Consider the following 21127-nt stretch of genomic DNA (forward strand, 5'->3'; position numbering starts at 1 on the left):
TCCTTATGCTTATGATTATGCGCTTATGCAAAAGTGTATGTTCCCCGCTTTATTTTTCGATTTTTTGGACACTTCTACTTCTTTTTTTCTTTACTAAGTATTGATATATATATATATATATATAACTTTATGTGTTATATAATTCCTATTTGCGATTTGTTTCCAAATAGCTTTTAAAAAGATTTCACGCTAATATTCTTTAACCAGTTATCTCAATATTAGACGAATACGGAATTCATAGTTTTTCTAGTGGAGCAAAACATTGTGAAATTAACGAACATATAAAAATAGATCATCGTTCAAAGAGAATTTTCAATCATGTCAGATAAATTCGAGGAAGGTCAATTTAGCGATGCCGAGGAAGAGAACGAAGTACCTTGCATGTAAATATTATATTTTAGGCTAATATATTTAATTCCCAGCGAGAACATAATGAATAAAATAATCATTTTAATTTAAAAAATTAACCTATTGAAAAATCTATTAGAGATTGAAGTTATTTTTAAGTTATTTACAAAATTACAAATATTTTGTACACTTTTTTTAAAAAGCCACTATATATTTATATTTCATTTTCTATAGACAGAACAAAGTCAAAGAAACATCATTTGATATGTATTCTCATGTATATTTCGAAAAAAAAGTAGCCAATTTGCATATTACATACAATGAAGAGGTCAACATTGAAGACAGTGACAATAATGAATATTATTGTAATAACGATTATGATTTGTATGAAGATAAAAATGCTATTATAAAAACGAGTTCACAAAGATTTAATACTCAAGAAGCACCTACCAAGGTAACAAATTATCAACCAAAATATAAATTGTTGACTCGTTATGCAAATAAGATTAATTTAGAGAAATATGCGGGTCCGTCATTGCCAGACCATGTAGCCAATGTACTGATTGAGAATGACAAACGTGTTGATAAAGATCGCATAAGGATGAAAGATAAGAGCGATCACGCGACGACCGAGAATGTATTGGATTCGCGTATTAAAAAGAAATTGCACAAACTGTTTGAGAGAGGAGTGTTAGCAGAGATAAATGGTTGTATTTCAACTGGGAAAGAAGCCAATGTATATTATGCCAAGTCGAAAAACCAAGATGAGATTGCTATAAAGATATATAGAACATCCATCCTAACATTTAAAAATCGAGAAAAGTATATTAGAGGAGAATATCGTTTCGATCATGTACACTCTTTGCACAATCCACGCAAAATGGTGAAAATCTGGGCGGAAAAGGAATTCTCTAATTTAAAACGTTTGGAACAAGGTGGTGTCAGAGCACCACAACCATTTTTATATGGTGGTCATATGTTGTTGATGGAGTTTCTGGGTTCAGATGGCTGGGCGGCACCTAAACTAAAGGACGCTGTACTTACAGATTCGAAATCGAGGATGTTGTATAGAGAAAGTATCGAAATTATGTGGAAAATGTATAATAAGTGTAAGCTTGTTCATGCTGATTTAAGCGAGTATAATATATTGTATCACAATGGATCAATCGTAGTCATCGATGTTTCACAAGCTGTAGATCGTGATCATTGTAATGCAACTGAATTTCTAAGGAACGACTGTAGCAATATCACAGGTATGGCACAAAAGTATTTATGATATTTTCATTTAGAATTAAAAGTATCTATCTCTGATATATTTAAATTATTCTTTTCAGCATTTTTCAAAAAGCGCAATGTAGGAGTTATGCCACTTCAAGCATTATTTGATTTCATAACGGATCCAACTATAAATGAAAAAAACATGGACGAATACTTAGACATTCGAATGCAAGAGGCAAATAAAGAAAATGATCCACAGCAGCAAATAGAAGAGGCAGTTTTTAAGCAAGCTTACATTCCTCAAAGGTTAACTCAGGTATCATTGATTGCTATAAATGCATGTAATGTGTAATTTTCATTTCAATAAAAAGACGAAATTTCTGTTGAAAAGAAACAAATTTTTATTTTTGTGTATTCTTTTGTAGGTAGTCAATGTGGAACGTGATATAAATCTTGCAAAATCTGGAAAAGATTTGATTTACAAAACATTAATTGGCTTGAAAGCAGACCTATCTAAGCCTGCAGAAACACCTGAGATTCTAGCTGACAAACATAAGAAAGATAAAAATATAGGAAAAGAAAGCGATACTTGTTCTTCTTCTGAAGATAGTAATAATTCTGATAATGAAAATGATAGCGAAACAAAAAGCGAGAATAATAAGAGCAAATTCATAAATTCGGCTAGGCCCCGAAATGAAAGTCCAGACAGCAAAAAAGTAAGATATATGTTATTTCTTTTTCTGTATTACTGTTTAGCTATATATAAATTATTTTTTATTTTAGGCGCGTAAAAAAACGGTTAAAGAACAGCAAGCAGAGAAAAGGAAAATTAAAGTAAAGAAACATGTGAAGAAACGTAAACTAAAAGTATCAAGAGGGGGAAAATAAATAAATTCATGTAAAAAAAAAGGATATGAGAAGATTATACAATGTGTTTTCACATTGATAATAATTTATGACTTTAATGAGCCAAGTGTTATTTTTACAAGTAATGTAAACATTAAAAAAAAAATACAAAGAAATTGTATTCCAATTATCTAAAGATGTTCAAGCGAAATTTGACTTGTATATAATAATGGCTGCGGTCGAGAAGACGCTAGAGCTAGAAATACTTCGAAGCGTTTGGTTGACCAATCAGGACACAAAGAATAAAGATCTGATCGTTTGACATAGGCTGCGGTCGGGAAGACACTAGAAATGCTTCGAGGCGTTGCATTAACCAATCAGAACAAAGAAATCTTTATTCTTTGTGTCCTGATTGGTCAATCAAACGTTTCGAAACATTTCTAGCGTCTTCTCGACCGCAGCCATAGAGAGATGATTGCGCTGTCTTTGTCTCTTTTCATCGCGTATGGCGTAGCGTTCGTGAAGGCACACACCGATACGTTGAATACACTGTTTCCAATTCCTAAAAGTGGATGCACGGCGCTGCTCTACGGCCTAGAAAAAGCGTCCCACGAAAATCGCCGGCATTGCCTTCTCTCTGCTAAAAAGAAATGTGTTCTGATGTAAGGATAAATTCATGTATCGAAATATTTCTATTCCCGTTGTACGTGAATACATACTCAATATATCAAAAATATAGTATTGAAAATGAGCTTCAACATGGACGATTTACTAGGTATTGTTGAAAAAAAAGGATCTTCTCTATGATTTTTAAATAAGAATATCCTGATATATATATATATATTTATTATATATAAAATGATTTTTACTTTTATGATTATACGTTAGTGACAGATGCAGCTGCTATTAGAGAGAAATTTCTCACAACCGGTTGTCCGAAACTGGACGCGATATTGAAAGGCGGTATACCTTGTCGGGGTATCACGCAGATTTACGGTGCTGCTGGCACTGGAAAAACGCAGTTGGCTTTGCAATTATGTCTCTCCGTCCAACTGCCAGTAACTGCAGGCGGTCTCGGAGCTGGTAACAATCGAAAAAATAATAATATGTTAACTCAGGAAATAAGCCAAGTAACAATAAAGGTCTTTTATTTAGCCTTGAACTTGATATGATTGATCACCTAAATCCTTGACATAAAAATCTAATAAATATTTTAGATATTTTTTAAAATAAAAAAATATTTAAATTTTATATATCAGATTTGCATAGTTTATATAATAGTTTTATATAACGTTTTTTTCTTTTTTTGCTGTCAATTATCATATATTTTTCCAAATATTTATAATATTATTGTGAGTTAAAATACATGTATAATAAAATATATCAATATTAACAGGTGCGATATATATTTGCACAGAAACTGCTTTCCCATCAAAACGGTTGCAACAATTGTTGCATAATTCAGAAATACCTAAGGCTCATTCTGTGAATGGAGATGTAATATTCGTGACCCACATAGCTACTATTGTAATTATAGTATTATAAGATTAAAATTTATTATATTTTTATATTGTTAATTATACATATATTAAAAGGAAGTTTAAAATTAATAATATAAATGATATAATAAATAACAAAAAAAAAGACTAATTCTCAAAATATTAACTCATTAAATAAATATCAATGATTTTATACTTGTTATCTGCACATAATAATTGACAAATACAATAAATATGTTAAAGGACGAATTAGAAGTATGTCTGCAGCGTAAAGTTCCAGCACTGATGAATATTCATAAAATAGGATTATTAATAATTGATTCAATAGCAGCCCCTTATAGAGTAGAAGATTGGAAAGATCAGCTGCAAGGCAAAAGTAAGCGGGATGTTGGAAGACAATTACATGAACTTTGTAAAAATGATGATTTGTGTGTGATCTGCATTAATCAGGTAAAGAAATATTAAAACAATTATTATAGATGTCAAATTTAATTTTTATACATTTCTAGGTTTCTGCAGTTATAGATAATCATAGTATTATTTCTGAAAATGCGATTGAACAACCAGCTTTAGGATTTACTTGGTCAAGCATGATCACCTCTTCCATATATTTTTATAGAAGAAATTCCGCGCGATATGCTTGTATAATGTTAGCTTCGCACTTGCCAAGAATTACTTTTCAATTCATAGTGAGCAAATCTGGAGTCAAAGTGACTCAATAAATCTGCGCATTATATATAACAAAAATTCTTCTCAATTTTATTCCAATAATTTACTTATATCGTGAAATATATTTTCATCCAAGATTTTTATTACATTTGTCGCTTTATAATCAGACAATATTGAAGCATTAAATGGATCTTTTGTTTTTACATCTATATTTTCAATATCACAGTTTAATATTAATCTGAAAAGTAAAAGACAGCATTAGTAATAATAATACAAAATAATTATACAATTCAAGCAGTGAGTTTCTATATAAATTTTGCCTAAGAGAATGAAGATAGGTTCTATGAGGCTGTATATCTTTGCCATCACTGTATGTATAATCTCCTATAACTGTATGACCAATATAATGGCAATGTACTCTCAATTGATGTCGTCTACCCGTGCTGGGTGCTAGCAATATTTTGGTAGCAGGTTTGATTTTCCAAAATCCATGTTCTAACACTACTAGTACTGTGTAAGAGTTACGTGGCTTTTCACAAAAGATATTATCATTTGTACACATTTTATGATTGCCATTCTTTTCACGGACATCATCACCTAGTTATAAAAAAAAAGATAAAACTAAATTAATAAAACTATTGCCTATTTTAATCCTGTTCCAGTATTATTTCACTCTATTACTCTAATTGCTAACCAATAGGCTTATCGATTATGATGTGAGATTCGTGTATATGACCATGTACCAATGCTAGGTAAAACTTTTGTACTTTTTGATTTTCAAAAGCAGACGATGCTGCTCTAGCTGCCTTCTTGTTTAATGCTATGCACATGATGCCACTTGTGGGATAATCCAGTCGATGCACGAAATAAAATTCGTGGCGCAGTTTTGGGTTAACCAAGTCTGGTAGCATTTTTCGCAATTCTAACTGGACAGTATTCTGAAAACGTAATATCTAATTAATATAAGAATACTTTATGCATGCGCGTCAAATAAGTATGTCCTCACCTTTCTGTCAGGATTATCACTATTTATATACGTATCGTAGGGCTTATCGATTACCAAAAAGTTCTCACTGCGATGCACAATCTTGACAGATCTATATTTCTTATTCCAATCATTGACTAATCTCTCGATATATTGTATTAAATGAATTATGGAATGTATAAGATTACAGATAATTAATGTGCACGCGCATAAAAATCTATAAACATTTATTCTAACCATTGTAAAGTAAGATATTATTTATCTTGACTCGACGATGTTTCCACTTCGCGGCCATTTTATCCAGATAGGAATGTCATAAGAGGAACATAGCACATATAGCGCGTAACATTTTCAATCTATATGCATTATATTAAAAAAAAAAAAAATTAAATACATAATTATATATAAATCTCATATTTTTATATATTTTTCTTTACATTACGGCGTGAGATTATTTTTAATATCTCGGACATATGGATGAAGAAAGTTCTGTAAATTATGCACGAATACACCCTAACGTCTCGCGTGCAAAGCTGCGCAATATATATATGTAACAAGGATGCGCGAGAATGCATAAAGAATCAGGGAGAATGTATGCATTTTTATCTCTTTTTGTTAAACGCGCAATCGAGAGCAAATATAAATGCTTTTTGTGATTGAAATCACTAACAATAAGTACACTTTTACGTATTTAAGAAAAATATCCAGTGATTCACACATTATTTTATATATATATATAAAAAAAAAGATTAATTACTTTTTCTAAAAAAAATATATACATATAATTCTCGATACAATTTTTTTTTTTTTTTTTTTTTTCATCTGCATTCTCAGACCATAGCATAGTGGTGATAAAATTTAGCGTGAGAACTTTTTAGCATTGCATATAATATGGATAAATTGATGACGATCGAGACGCAGTGTAGAAATTTGTATGCTAGTATGAAACGGCTATACATATGTGCGTTCTTATTTACACTGATGACACAAAGCCCGTACACCAAGAGATATGTATCTAGAGAAGAATCGTGTTCCATACAAAACATCTCTCGACATGTATTCGCACAAGGGGATTGCATCCACCATACCTGCTTAACATAAAATGTAATCGAACGATCGAGCGGATGAAAGAAGGATATAGTGTACAAACGTATGTACACATTTTTTTATTTTATAGATATAGATACACGATATTTTATTCATTTATTTTAATCCCGTTTTACACTATAGTAGAGACAGAGTAAGAGATAATCATATCTATGCAAGGAGACGAATCTTTTTTTGTATCGTAATAAATTACTCGAATTAGTCAAGAATTAACTTTGAAATAAAATTGCATATATATTGCTTGCGTTTAATATAATTACATGTTAAATCTTATATTGATATAAGATTTCATTATTATTTACAGAGATCCAATTTACAAGTCATCGTGATTTACATATCACACGATTCAAATCGAATACATATTAATCAGAATAAAATAAATTAAAATCACATAAGAAAATTAAATTGAGAAAATTAAATGCGTGATGATCATTTCAAGCGTAGTTGCATACTTGATGCTCTATATACAAACGTGTGCATATATCTTGTCCGGGTAAAATTTGTGCAATCTAAGCACTCGCATGCAAGTGATGGCAGTGTGGTAGGCTGGATGAGACAGAGATACATTATGCAAGTTTGCGTCACGCGGGTTTATTGCATCAGCTCTACGCGCGGACGGAGAAGCCGCGGCTGTTTAGGCTTCTTATAATTGGAGGACATTTCACGTGTACATCAACGGCATCTTGACACGTCGATCGCGGCATTAAGGCCTTTCTTCTGCTCCCCCTGCAAAATTATTAGAAATTGAGTAACAGAATATAGTTATGTATGTCATAATCAATTAAGTACGACTGACATTGTGCCATAGTTTTAATTTTATATTACGCAACTTTTGTATCGATATTAAAAATCTTATTATACATTTCTGTTTGTCACTCGATAAAGCTTTTTGCATTGATATTATTATGCGGTTTCTCAATTCTTACGTTAAGAATCTTAGAACATGTAGTCAAGTACATTCTTATAATTTATAGAGAGGCGATGTTATAGAGTGATATGTCAAGGGTTGTTAAAAGCTTCACGCGAAACAATTTAGAGACGTTCAAGATGATTATGTATTAACGATTCGCCGGCGCAATACCGACTCGAGAATCGCGATCGGAGAGATATAGAGCGCGGATCTGCTCGTGATTACGCTTACTTGTACGCCGATCTGGCTCTTTTCCATCGTCACCGTCGATTCCGCGTGGCATCTCGTGACACACTTGCATCGAACTGTTGCTGTAAATCTTAACGATTGCACCAAACTATGATCTAGAAACGCGGATGAGTCCCGGGATATATAAAGAGCGAAGCGGACCCCATGTTTGTCATTCCCTCGAGACTATCCTGTGCTGGAAGGGTAGTAACGAGAGCAGGGAGAACGACTCTCCTTCGGAGAGATAAAGTGACAAAAATTCGTTTTTTCTATCGCCGGAGAGCACCGAGTATCCTCAATATGTTTAAGGTAATATGTGCGAGAAGAAATGATTCTGACTCTAGTGCTCATAAAATTTGGAATTAATAAATTTTTGAATTTTTTCTGAATATATTTGTAATTTAGAAATAATTGTCGATGAGAGGAAAAATCAATCACAAATTCATAAAAATATATATCTGTTTTTGGCATTAATAATAAGTGCTATATCTTTCGACAAATTTATAAATATGTTTTATAAATATATAGATATATATTTTTTAATTAATATATAATTATGACTTTATCCTAGCGAAAAAATTATATAAAAGTGTTTAAGTAATATATTAGAATAAAATACATACATCATATAAATTCACTATATTGAGATTAATTTTATGGCAAGAATCATGTAATTTCTAAAAACAGAAAATATTTCAAAAATATGAGAAATTCTTTATAATCAAAAAAAAAATTTTGGAGGATTGTCTACTGCTGGTATAATCCTATTACAGCTTACATAATACGCGTTCTAAAATTTTCCAAGATTTGTTTACATCTACATAATAATGCATAAAATTCTTATTACAGATCGGTATAACGACGTTCATCACGATGCTGGCGATGACGCGTTCGGAACCTCCGGTCAATTCATATCTACCTCCACGAACAGGAATCCCTGGTGTGAATGGCGGTCAAGCCGATTTATCCACCCAGTATGGAACGCCGGATTTTGGTAATGGGGGTAGTGTTAATAGAAACGGTGGCGCAACAAGTTTCGGCGGTAATAATGGCGGAGGTAATGGTCCGTCGAAACTTTATGGTGCATCCATGGGGGAAAATGCCCGCGTAAATGGTCTAGGTCAATCTGGAGGAAACGGATTTGGGAATGGACAATCCTCTAACTCTTATAGTGCTTCAAGTTTTGGAGATTTTAGTGAAAACAGCGGTAATGTACAACCGTCGAGTAGCTATGGAGTTCCTATTGCGAATGGAAACAACGGAGGTGGTTTCCAAAACGGCGGCAATGGAGACAAACCATCGATTAATTATGGCGTACCTGGTACGAATGGAAACAACGGAGACAGTTTCAAGAATCGAGGCAATGGAGAGAGACCATCGACTAGCTACGGTGTTCCTGGTGGGAATGGAAATCATGGGGGTAGTTCTGATAGAAACAATGGCAATGGAAGGCCTTCTAATAATTATGGAGTACGTGGAGGAAATGGAAATACGAACGGAAAAAATCACTTCAATAGCGGAAATAATGGTGGAAAAGCGAGCAGTTACGAATCTTCGAACGTACCTAAAACAAATGGATTTGGCGGTACCAACGGAGGATTATCAAGTAGTTACGGTCCACCTAATAGAAATGGACATGGAAACAACGGTTATCCATCTGAAAGTCCAACTAGAAATGATGAGAGTTTCGGAAACGGTAATGCTAATGGCTATCCATCTGGAAGTGGTATAAATGGACAGGCAGGAAATTTTGAGAACGGAGATGGAAGTTTCAAAAATGGAGGAAGAGGAAGCGGAGGTTACAATGATAATGCACAAGAAGAAAGCACCGTAAGTATGTCTTATTAAAATAATTGAGTATATCAAAGGCGGATATACAATTAATACAAGGCGAATCACAAAATAATCTTTTACAGAAATATTTATCCCGTCAATATTTCTATTAAATAATTTTATATTAAATCACATTTATTTTAGATGCGTATATGTGATTTGTGTCTGTTCTCTCACTTTTAGGAGCCAGCAAAATACGAATTTTCGTACGAAGTAAAGGATGAGCAATCCGGCAGCAATTACGGCCACACGGAAACTAGAAACGGTGATCGCGCTCAAGGCGAGTTCAACGTTTTACTTCCAGATGGTAGAAAACAGATTGTCGAGTATGAAGCTGATCAGGATGGATTTAAACCGCAAATTAGATACGAAGGCGAAGCAAATACGGGTGGAGGATACAATTCCGGCGGACCGAATGGTAACAACGATGGTTATTCTTCTGGTAGACCGGATAGCAAAAGCGGCGGCTTTGCAGATAATTCGGGGTTTAATGGAGGTGGTAATAATGGTTATCCAAACGGTGGACCCAGCCAGGGAAAGTCCAATGGATTTAATGAAGGAGGCGGCAACAATTATCAATCGGGAAAGTCAGGTGTGATAAGATTGCGTCGTTTTTCATTCGGTTCGACACGAATAACAAATGGCAATTTTGAAAGAAGACGACACAATTTTTTGTGTTAAAGAATAATTTAACTTTTGTAATAAAATGTAATGGGTTATTAAATGTGTAAATTCTATTTAAACATTAAGTTCTATATTAAAAAACAATTTTTTAATAATCCTATATATAAGAAATTAAGTGTACTATAATTTTTCTTTTTTACTTCAATGAAATAATTTAAAAAACCGAGAGAGAGAGAGAGAGTATATATAATTTTCATTGAAATAATAAATTAAGCTAACATACATATACATTTAATTACATATATATTCTATCTGTTTTTGTGAAATTTTTGGTTGAAAATCTATAAAATTTATATTTTGCAGCAGGACAATCCTTTAGCCGAGATAATGATAATAACTTGAGTGGAGGCGGATACTTCTCCAATACTCCTAGCAACAATATCGGTGGCAACGCGGATATCGGAAGTAACAGACAAAATGGTAATGGTGGATATCAATATTAAAGAACATATAATTTAATAAAATTAAATATCTTTGTCCTGAGTAATTTTGAAAAAGTATAAAGAGATAATGGAAAGAATTTATTTCTTGTAAAAATTTATCTGCATATTTAGCGGTGGATAATGGAAAGTTCTTATAACACTTATGAGATTCTATTATCCTTCCACAAAAATGATAAATTTATCAGAATGTGAAACTACGTCTACATATAAATAATTACTACATTCTTCAATATTATAAAATTCATGAATTGATATTTATTATTAATATTTACATCGCATTATGTGTTCACAGCATGATTTATTTAAATCCATGTAGTAGTTTTTAGTTGAGCAAAAGAATAAACGCATATATAATCGATACAGATAAAAATTTCCCCTTCAAGAATACGAAAAGAGTATAAAATTAAATATTAAACCTTGGTATAAAATTAAATACTAAACCGTTATATTGATTTGAACATTGATAGATCGCATGCAATTGTACCGTATAGAATAATTCTGTTCTCCTTTACGTCGAATTAATTTTACACTTCCGCGGCATACTCAAGGGCGACTTAAGAACCGCTTAACGCGTTTGTATGATAAAGGCGTAAAAATGCGGCCGATGTATAATTACGCAGCTCCGTATCCGGTTTGCGTTATATCGTGCGACTTGTTTGCTCGGTCGTCGACAGGAAGTCGAGGGCCCGGTCCGCCGCCACGTGTGAATCTCCGAGTGTTAAAACGGGCGCGCGTTGCACCGGTTGCAGTTTCCCAAACGGCCCCCGCGATATGCCTCGACGGGATACCTGATCATAAAAGGTAAGGTAGAAATCATTTCTGATTTCATTGTTGCCGAACTAACCCGAGCGCAACGGTGCGAAATGAAATCCGGTTGATTAAAAAAGATAAAAATATTTCATCTAGACGCGTGCATAATATATGTGTAGATGTGTGTAATGTTTAATCTACGATTATTGTGTATTGCAAAAGGATTGCAAAAGTTTGAGATTATCTACATATTTGATGCGAGATCTATATAAAAATGTCTTATCTCTCTTTAAAAGATCTCTCATTAATCTAAAACCTTGAGATATTTATTCCATCGGTTTTTCTATTTTTCTAAAATATTCTATAAAAAGTATATATTTTTCTTTCTCAAACTTTATAAATGCAGATTTATGCAAGAGATAAAATTTTTATTTCTGTACTATTGTGCACGTTAGTTAGACGGTGAATTACGTGTCGCAGCGTGAAATTCTCGAGCATTGAAACGGAGCGGCACATCGGTAATATTTCATAATTAGTTGCGATTCAATTTGTACGGCGATGAGATATGCGCTACGCGTATGCGTAGACGCACGCGCGCAAATGCGTATAAATATAGCCAGTGCAACCAGGAACAAGAGAAACAGGTTCCAGCTACGGTACCGTAGATCCTTAAGGCATCATTGAGCGAATGGTAAACCAGCTGCGCCCGTTGCTCGGGATTTCACTGTAAATGTCAATCTACGGCACGTAAAACGTCCCACCGATTTAAAGGAAAGTCGTTCGGTCGAGCCGTTGCACGATTGCGAAGGGCTGGAAGACGGTGTGCGAAGAGGGTGTCCTTCAATGCAACACACGCTTGTACACACGCCCCTGGAGAATACTTTATCTTTCGCGATGCCGAAGAGAAATGCCAGTTAAAAAAAAAAGTGTTATCGGAGAAATGATCTGTTTTTCGTTAACTTTTAAAGCACAGATAGCATGTTGCTAAAAAAAAAAAGCCCACTATGACTCATTAACATTACACGACGATAAAAACAGGGGATAAATATTAGGGAATAAATATTATAGAATTTCAAAATAAATTTAATGTATGAATATAGAATTTAAGGGTCTTGTCAAGTCATCAAATATCAAAATGTAATTAAAATACAATGTTGGAAAAAGTTGTAGCTCTTCTAGCACAGCTTTCTTGGATATTTTAATTTCGAAAGATGAAAAAGATTCTTAGAAAAAAAATCTGCGCATTGAAGCAACGTAACCCCGTTACGCTTAAACAGAGATACTTATCGAGCACATTAGAAAGTTCCGGACTTTATGAAAGTACACGAGCTCAAACATCGTTAATTACTGTTGCCTCGCAAGTGCGAAGTGGCCTAACGTCCACGAGGATGTTAAAAGCCGCCCTTGCCATCGAGAATCGGTCTAATTATTTTACAATACTGTGAGAATTATGAGACCAATACAAAATAATTTCACGTTCTATCGTTCTTCCTGTCAGTAAAACCTCGTATCCTTCGTCTGTAAAATACTTCAAGTTCATTCTAAACGACATTCTATATTTATACATCTTCCCATTTCTCTATGTAAATCAGGAAATACTTTTTAATGTCTGTTACGATATTTATTACTATAATATCTAACACGATTAAAATCTTGATGCGAGTATTGAAAAAAAAAAACATTTATTAACATTTATTCCAATCAACTTTATAAAGACTTAGTCGATTGAGATAAAGATCAATTTTGCATAGATAAGAATGTGGACGTTTTTAGCACTCGAAAGTTACTGTATTGTAATCCTTCCTTGTACGTATTACGTATTACATCTATAGAGTGTCACGGTATGAAAAAATTAATTGTCGTATTTTTAGAAAAATAATCTGATTTCGTCTAATAATTTTCTCTCGCATCTCGATTTATCGAACTTGTTACCGGGGGCACTTACGTACGAATGTTTTCGGCCATATTCGACCGGGCGTCTTTACGGGTTCAGGACCTGCCGTTCTTTCTCTCTGCCTTTCCCCCTTCCCCCAAACCCCCTCTCACTCTTCGCGAAACGTAATCGTTTTTGCAGCCGGTCCGGTTCTTGGCGTCACCGACCTACCGGAACGCGTCGCGTCGAGCTCGAGAGCACGATGTCCGTCCGACTAGGACCAGAAGAGACAAAACGGATACGTGGAAATTCTACCGTGACTCTAGCCGGTGACTCTTGTGCATTTATGCACCTGCAAGAGAGTGTCAATGAATATTCAGGAATGTGAAGGTAGAACTCTTTTCATCCTTCGCGCTTTCCAAAAAGATCTCTCGTGGATTCTCTCGAGCAATTTTTTTCCTACAAGCTTTATATCTTTGCATTTTGCCTAAAATAAAAATATTAAAATAATTTGAATTGCAATATATATATATAAATGTTATTTTTCGATATATATACGCCTATTATGAAATACGAAATTTCTTATTTTTCAGAGAGAAATTCTCTGTCAAGATTCCACGCAATATCTTCTCGTTATATATACTGGAATGGACCGCGAGAAATACTATTGAAAAAATGCGATTTTCTCCTTAGCAACAGTGTTAAAAATTGTTTTACTAAATCGAAATATATAATGGAAACAAAGAAGAAAGTTTAAACGCTAAAATATATATCTATAATGCATTTCATTCTATACAATTCGATTCCTATATATATAAATTCAAGGAATCGCGGAGTGAATTCGCTCGACGTTGTCGCAGCTATTTCTCTGGCGAGGATTTATCGAGAGGATCCCTCCGAACGGGTCTTAAACCGGGTGGACTCCTCGCAAAGCGCAGGACAACGTATCGAAAGAAAAATCCAAAAATATCTCCAGGACCCGTTCGCGATTCCATACGAAGAAGGAGGAGAGATCCCTGCGCATTGGGGCAGACAGAAAAAAAGAAAATAAGAGGGAGAAAGAAAGAGAGAGGAAGATGACCCCTACTCCTCCGGCGGAGAATAGAACCCCACCACGAATGGCAAACGCACGCAGCGAAGGGGTAGAGCGGACGAGAGAGAGAGAGAGAGAGAGAGAGAGAGAGAGAGAGAGAGAGAGAGAGAGAGAGAGATTCGAGGAGAGAAACGGAGAGGAGAGACCGGCGGCACCGGCGCTGCTGCGAGTTTTCGGAACAGTCAGCGGCTGCGGCGGCAGAGGAGGCAGAGCCAGTTTCTCGTAGCTGCTCGTACGGCGGCAGTCTACGGCGGGATTGTGCCTGCCGCGCGTATCTCTCCCTTTCAGTATGAAGCCGACGATCGTGCCAGCTGCAGCGGCTGCACCTGCCGCAATGTCTCGCGCGACGAGGCGCGACCACCGTGTTGTACTGAGCCGCGCCTGCGATACGCGTCGCCTTTCCTCCTGATCGGTGGATATCCCGCGTACGTCCCGAAATTTCATCCTCGTCTCGTCGAGGGGAATCATCTCGACGGGGATCGTCTCCGCAAAAGCGGATCGATCGCCGGTCGTACACCAGGAAGGGGAACCGCGATCGTTGACAACTCTTTCTCTCTATAAAGAGTGCCGAAATTCGCCGAGCCGCGTGCTCGTACACGTGTCCCACCCAGATGAACAGAGATAATCGCTCGCGTATTCAGTATACGCCGGCGAGTTGTCGCGTGTGAAAGAAACTGTGCGGCTTTGAGGAGACCGGCTTGGACTAAAAGTGAAAACTCGTCCTTCAATACTGTCTTGATATCGGATCCTCTTCGCTCAAGAACCTTGATAATTAGGCAAGAGCAGCAGGCTTCCTGGATAAAACGATCATCGCTGCGGTAAGGTAAGTCCCGATTGGAGGGTCAAGAGCAATCAGATGTCTGTCGCGCGACGCGACTGGCGAGATCGTTTCTATCTCAATCTGGAATCTTATGTAACGTCAGAAAATTTTGATAGATTAAGTTTTCATTTTCGAAGACTACGCTACAATAGGCTCATTTTAAAAAGTTTCGCTTTTTAATTAATACACAATCTGTCGCGCGACAGATTATTAAACATTTCACGCATTTTAATAATGTAATTATAATTTAGCTTGATTTTTTGAAATTTGAAAAAGAGATTAGTTTAAATTATCAAATTTGTATCATGTTAAAGACTTTATTTTACCTTGTTAATAAAATTTTACTTTTTAATATATAACAGAATATTTATAATATATAAAGAATTTATTTCACACACAAAACATTTAATGAAAAGAGAGAGGGAGACAGAAAGAGAAATAAATTCTTTAGAAAACATATATATATATATATATATATATATATATATATAGTTTCTAAAATTGAAATAAGAAATATATAAAGATAGAAGAGAGAATATTTTAACGGGATGTTGAAAAAGAAAAAAAAACGAATATATTACTATAGATGAACTAGAGATATATCAAACGATTAGAACTAATTAAATCTATTTGGATATTCCTCTTATTCCTCTATCTTTAGCTATGGAATTTGTTCACCGTTTGATCGATATGATATATTATTGATTATCATGCTGGGATTTAATTAGCAAGTCAATCAGAGAGAACTCGTTTTGCAACTTTTAATGTCGTCTTCCACCACATAAACAATTAAAAAATTCTTATTTATAAAGATAAAATCTCTTTTTATTGTCTAAAAAACATTCTACCTCGACGATTTTGCACGCTTGTATAATAACGTAGCGATAATATAGCGTCAACATCGGCGAGTCGAAAACGAGGTCTTTATTAAAGCTAATCGACGAGAGATATAGGGTCTTTTGAATCCCTGAGAACTCGGACGATTTACCGTGTCATCTCGTCACGACGAAGATCGTCCCCGACGATTTATTCGGCGGAGGTCGACGGTCTCCTTTTCCACGCGAATCGACGAGTGGCCTGCCGCGACCTCGACCTCGGGAAATAACGCGGAATTACCATCCCGGATGGTTCAAACGACTAGGAATAATGTAACGTGGGACTCCGAGACCGGAGAGATGATCACTAGCCCGTGCATAGTCCTAACAATTCTCGCTAATGTGTTGCATTAATGGCGAAGTAGTCTCTCCTTTCTCTCTTTCTCTCCTTTCTCCTTTCTCTTCTCCTTCCATTTCCTAAAATATTATGGATCACGGTACGCAATGTGGAATCGAAAGTGATATTTTGTTAGGTATTAAATTGTAGAAACATGTGAAGAGAAATTAAATTAAATTCACGAAAGTTTCATTCTTTAATTTTTTCCATTGTAGCGTTTTTTTTTTTTTTTTTTGCTTAAATTGCTATGCACATTTATTGAAAAAAATTAATTTGTCTGAAGAGAAAATCATCTTTAACTCAACTTTATTTACACTTTACATTATCGAATCACGATCTCATCATTTGAGAATAAAAAGTTAAAATTATAGTTGTCGCGAATATAACACGCTCCAATTGATTTGCGTAATTCCAATTTTGTCGCGACGCGAGTAAGTAGCACGGTTTCTCAGCTGCCGGTGGCATCGTAACATTTCGTTTTCGCGATTCACGATTCGCGTCCGTTCTCCGTGTTTCACGCGCATCGTAATTAAAGTTGCGTCGCAACTTGTCTTGAGCGACATAGCGACGGCGTGTTCTGAGAGGAAGGCTAACCGCGAGCGCAGTCATTAACTCCCGCGACACAATGCTGGGCAATTAAACTGTGAATTGTATGTCCCCGCTCGCGAGAAACTCGCTTAATCTAATTTCCATGGCAATCTACTTAATTATCTTGACGGGGTCGTCGGTCACATTCGCTGTCTAAAGGGTACCTCGGGAAAGCGACCTTTTCGTCGTACACAACGCAGCGCGGCGTTTAGCATCGTTAAGTGTCGATCGCGTGGGGTATGAAAGCAAGCGCCAAGTCGTAACCGATGCGGCTCTTATGTTTCACATAAAGTAGAGACTCTCTAATAAGAGACCGGCTATAAGAGTGTTGTCGTCCATGTTTCGTCAAATGTGAGAAACCCTACGAGTGAGAGAGAAATATAGGCTATCTCATTCTTCCGCTCACACAAATGTCTGGCACGCGTTTGTTTACCATATATCTGTCTTTCAATTCATATCAGTGTAAAATGACACGTGTTGTGTGTTAGAATTTCATAAAAATGGATGGCTTAGCGGAATTTTGCAACAATTCACCATCGAAAGATTATACATATAATGAAAATATTTCCCAGAAATCTCCTCAACGATGATCTCAAAAATGTTGGCCGTAAAAATTGGACACCTACAAAGAATTCGTATCTTTGTGAGGTCAAGTAACATGTTTCTAATAAAATTAATCAAAAATGTATTATTAATTTAATTAAAAGTGGTGTTATGAATCTTGTCTTTCATCTTTTATTTCTGTTGAAACTTATTAGTGTCTTATTACCTCTTTTATATCACCTCATTTTGTACATCATCTCTTTTTTTATAAAATTAAAAGAAAACATTAAATATCAAAAATTGTTTAATATAAATTATTTAGATTAATATAAAAACTAATTTTTAATATTTCTATAATATTTATCATTTAATATTATTTACATTTAAAATAAATAGAGTAATTGAAATTTGAATATGAACGGGAATTGACGAAAAATGGATCGGATCGATCAAAAGTGGCCCTCTTATGGGGCCGGTCTCTTATTAAAGGGTCTCTAACATAAAGCGCCTCGTAACACGGTATATTGTACAAAAATGTCAAAGGTGAAAAATGACATTTCGAAAAAAGATCGCTAAAGTCCTCTTTCCGTAAATGCACTTTCCCCCTAAGAAGTTTTAAGAAAACGATAAAAAACGTAATAGTTTGACAATAATAACTAAAAATAATCAAAATTATAATAAAAATTGTATCCAATTTTCTCCTTTCATGTCACTATTATATTTAACGTTTTGATTTGTTTAGCTTTCGTGGAAAACTCATTATGTTCGCAGCCCTCTGTGAATTTATTCACACGAGAGTTACAAAAGTGGCACGCAAACAGGTGAGAAATACAAAATGCCTCACCTGCGAGTATACAGAGACATTTAACGCGGTATTAATTGAGAATATTTTTAACGCCCATATATTAGCGCGACACGAATAAATATCATACGAGGACGGTGACGTACAGCTGTACGAAACGGCTGGCCAAACTTATTCCCATTATCGTTTAATAATAATCGGTGATTTGTCTTCGGGAACGGGACTAACGCGTATGGGCGAGAAACCGTACGTGAAAATTGTGTAACGCTTGATTCGGTCGAATCGAATATAAATCCATGTACCGTTCCACGTCTTTTACGAAAGATTGGTAACACCAAGTGCAGCGTGTGTATGTGTGTGTGTTTTTATTAGTTTTATATATATATATATACAGGACGATTGTATAAAACATATAATCATGATTAATGTGGGAAAAACTTAAACTTTTCATCAAACTGCTTTATGTAAAAATAAAAAAAGATGTGACATATAAAATAGTGAAAAGAGTTAATACTTTTCGAGTTTTTTAATAATGTATAATATGTATTCAAATTATTTAAAAAATGAAAGCTTTGATTTTTTTTGTTACTATAATTATATTCAAAGGAAAAAAAAATACACACGTGTATATATATATTTTTTTCTCTCATCACAAAAATCTATACATAAAATATATTTATTTAAAAAATGAAATAAAATGAAAAAATGATGCATGTGTTGTGCGATTAATTACTTTAATTACAGTTTATAATTATCGGATACATACGCTGTGAAAGATATAATAAACAGGTATAGAAAACGGGGTCTCTCTTTGTAAAACGTTCGACAACGATACAAGATCGTCCGCAGACGAGAAGTCGATCGTTAACTAAGTCGATGGTCAGTCGAATCACCGTAAAGATTAAATGCGCATTGCGCGGTAGCGCGCGCGCTAAACGTGAGCGTAGCTGGCGCAAAGAAAATTACATTTCTCATCGAGTATGTCGTTACGCGAAGTCTTTTATGCCTAGCTCAAATCACCATTTAAGTCCTGTTTACAACGATCTCCAAGCTATAGTCGGACTATAATCGCGGAATGAACCTCTCGTCGCGTCCGAGGGGCTTGATCGGATCGAAAGTGAATTAATTCAGAGTTAAATCGGTATTTCCAAATATTTAAATTGCGATGAAATTGGATAAAACTCTATATAATAATTTGATTAGTGCCGTAATATAGAAAATATTTTGTAGAAAGAATTATAAAATTATTCGTATGTGTAGTGTCACATCATATTTCAAAATAATCATAAAATAATCACGTTTTATGGTAATTAGATAATTCTCACGAATTAATCGAACAACTTTGTATCAGTTTGTAAGCTATATTATAGATACGATTGATGAAACAAAGTTGCGTTATTTATTGCCCAGGTGATGTTTCGTGAAAATATACGCGATTAATAATATTGCGTTGAATTTAACCGCGCTTCTTAAATCCATTTATTTTTATTTCACTTGTAAATTTATTACGTCTGACAAAAGTATAAAGACTTTTTCGAGACTTACGTAAAAGCGTCAAACAAGATACTTTTTTTTAATACGATATCTGATTATATCTGATATAAATTTGACGAGACGCGCGATTCTCCAGCGTGCGACCTTCGCACGAATGATCGGTTCTTGTCGCGCGTCCGCAGACGCAGTTACGTTCGCCGTATTTCTCGGTTTATTTATAGTCGACCTTTAACAGTACTCTTACTCGGAGATGTGAGGATCTTTCGTATATCCCGAAGGAAAGTTGGACGGTAAAAGCCCATTTTACGGGCGCAGCCCGACGTGTGTATCGAGCTCGTAATTGATCGATAGATCCTTTCCAAGAGCGTTACGTGGTGGAGAACGGTAAAGGAGAAAATTACTTATGTGTGCGTGTCTGTTTAGCGATTCCACCCTTCCACCCTGCCCCGTGGAAAAGCGGCACTTATCGCGCAATATGCATTTCGAAATTTAAAAAGTTTAATCGGTGAAATGGATATTTCGAAAGATTCACGTTGGAAAACGTCATGATAATTAATGTTAATTGAAATGAAAATACAAAGTCTGTTTTATGAATTCTCAGCCATGTGTACGAGAGAATTTCTTCAATTTCGTAAGCGCGTTACTCATTTTTATATAATATTCTCCAAAAATCTTCATCCACCGTCACGCAACACCCGTTCGCTGACCTTACAATGACGTGGGCCGAGGGAAAGAGAGTTCCTCGACCCATTCTCAGTGGTAACGAGGCTAATGAGAGAACGATCGTGTCCGGTCGGCTTTTCGAAGTGCGCGCGCATACGGATAATTTCTCCTACGTTAGATGCCGCGTGAAAAACAAGACCGTAGAAAGAAGAACGATCATCGATGATAACCGCACGCTTGTCACCGGTTATCTTACGGTAGCGAATCATCCGATTAATATAATCGCGAGGGAGTACTCTCAGCATCATACTTATAATTGAAACTTTCAAGCGTAATGAATCAAAGTTTTTGCCCATAAATTCAATAAGTAGAAATTGCATTTATATATATATATATCGTAGAGAAATATATATAAGTACTCAGCCACATATATCGATATCTATATCATACGAGTAAAAATGTTATTTTAAACAGACGTAAGAATTATATAGTCTTACTCGACTTAGCTCTGTACAATCT

The 21127-nt window shown here is 35.1% G+C and overlaps 5 protein-coding genes and 1 long non-coding RNA gene across 9 annotated transcripts in view; 4 read left to right on the forward strand and 2 right to left on the reverse strand.

The window, feature by feature from the left end:
• The first annotated feature begins 148 nt into the window (after positions 1-148).
• Positions 149-2736, forward strand: Riok1 (RIO kinase 1). The gene is made up of 5 exons (XM_070308591.1): positions 149-383; positions 583-1601; positions 1683-1882; positions 1992-2282; positions 2350-2736. Exons 1-5 carry the CDS (start codon positions 319-321, stop codon positions 2452-2454), a joined length of 1680 nt encoding a protein of 559 aa, XP_070164692.1. The 5' UTR covers positions 149-318; the 3' UTR covers positions 2455-2736.
• Positions 2737-3065: 329 nt separating this feature from the next.
• LOC138940080 (DNA repair protein XRCC3) lies at positions 3066-5580 on the forward strand. Of its 2 annotated transcripts, none has more exons than XM_070308615.1 (5): positions 3066-3187; positions 3301-3495; positions 3809-3939; positions 4155-4361; positions 4421-5580. In XM_070308615.1, the coding sequence occupies exons 1-5, from the start codon at positions 3160-3162 to the stop codon at positions 4631-4633; spliced, it is 774 nt and encodes a 257-aa protein (XP_070164716.1). In that variant the 5' UTR covers positions 3066-3159; the 3' UTR covers positions 4634-5580. The 2 variants fall into 2 exon arrangements, with proteins under 2 accessions (XP_070164716.1, XP_070164724.1); XM_070308623.1 differs by having other exon boundaries at positions 3830-3939.
• Positions 4391-5908, reverse strand: LOC138940094 (RNA pseudouridylate synthase domain-containing protein 1). The gene is made up of 4 exons (XM_070308637.1): positions 5587-5908; positions 5275-5518; positions 4901-5177; positions 4391-4818 (listed from the first exon to the last, which is right to left on the reverse strand). Exons 1-4 carry the CDS (start codon positions 5803-5805, stop codon positions 4671-4673), a joined length of 888 nt encoding a protein of 295 aa, XP_070164738.1. The 5' UTR covers positions 5806-5908; the 3' UTR covers positions 4391-4670.
• A 1015-nt stretch (positions 5909-6923) lies between these two features.
• Positions 6924-21127, reverse strand: part of LOC138940103 (uncharacterized) — an 80407-nt gene continuing 66203 nt past the window's right edge. The window contains exon 3 of the long non-coding RNA XR_011447952.1: positions 6924-7398. This is a non-coding gene — a long non-coding RNA (uncharacterized lncRNA). The remainder of the gene's footprint in view (positions 7399-21127) is intronic.
• Positions 7670-10878, forward strand: LOC138942372 (pro-resilin-like). The gene is given in 5 exon segments (XM_070312563.1): positions 7670-8018; positions 8020-8119; positions 8660-9640; positions 9827-10235; positions 10631-10878. Coding segments are annotated over 5 exon segments (1710 nt in total). The 5' UTR covers positions 7670-7938; the 3' UTR covers positions 10771-10878.
• Knockout (Stork-head domain-containing protein knockout) overlaps positions 14698-21127 on the forward strand; it is a 72282-nt gene continuing 65852 nt past the window's right edge. For 2 of the 3 annotated variants that reach the window (XM_070308548.1, XM_070308567.1), the window contains exon 1: positions 14698-15309. The gene's annotated coding sequence lies outside the window, so the exon portion shown is untranslated. The remainder of the gene's footprint in view (positions 15310-21127) is intronic. The other variant, XM_070308557.1, reaches the window with a different exon arrangement.

Source organism: Polyergus mexicanus, unplaced genomic scaffold (genome assembly GCF_030449975.1).
Source record: "Polyergus mexicanus isolate NDT 795.1 unplaced genomic scaffold, iyPolMexi1.0 SCAF_2, whole genome shotgun sequence".
In the NCBI taxonomy this organism is placed as follows: Eukaryota; Metazoa; Arthropoda; class Insecta; order Hymenoptera; family Formicidae; genus Polyergus; species Polyergus mexicanus.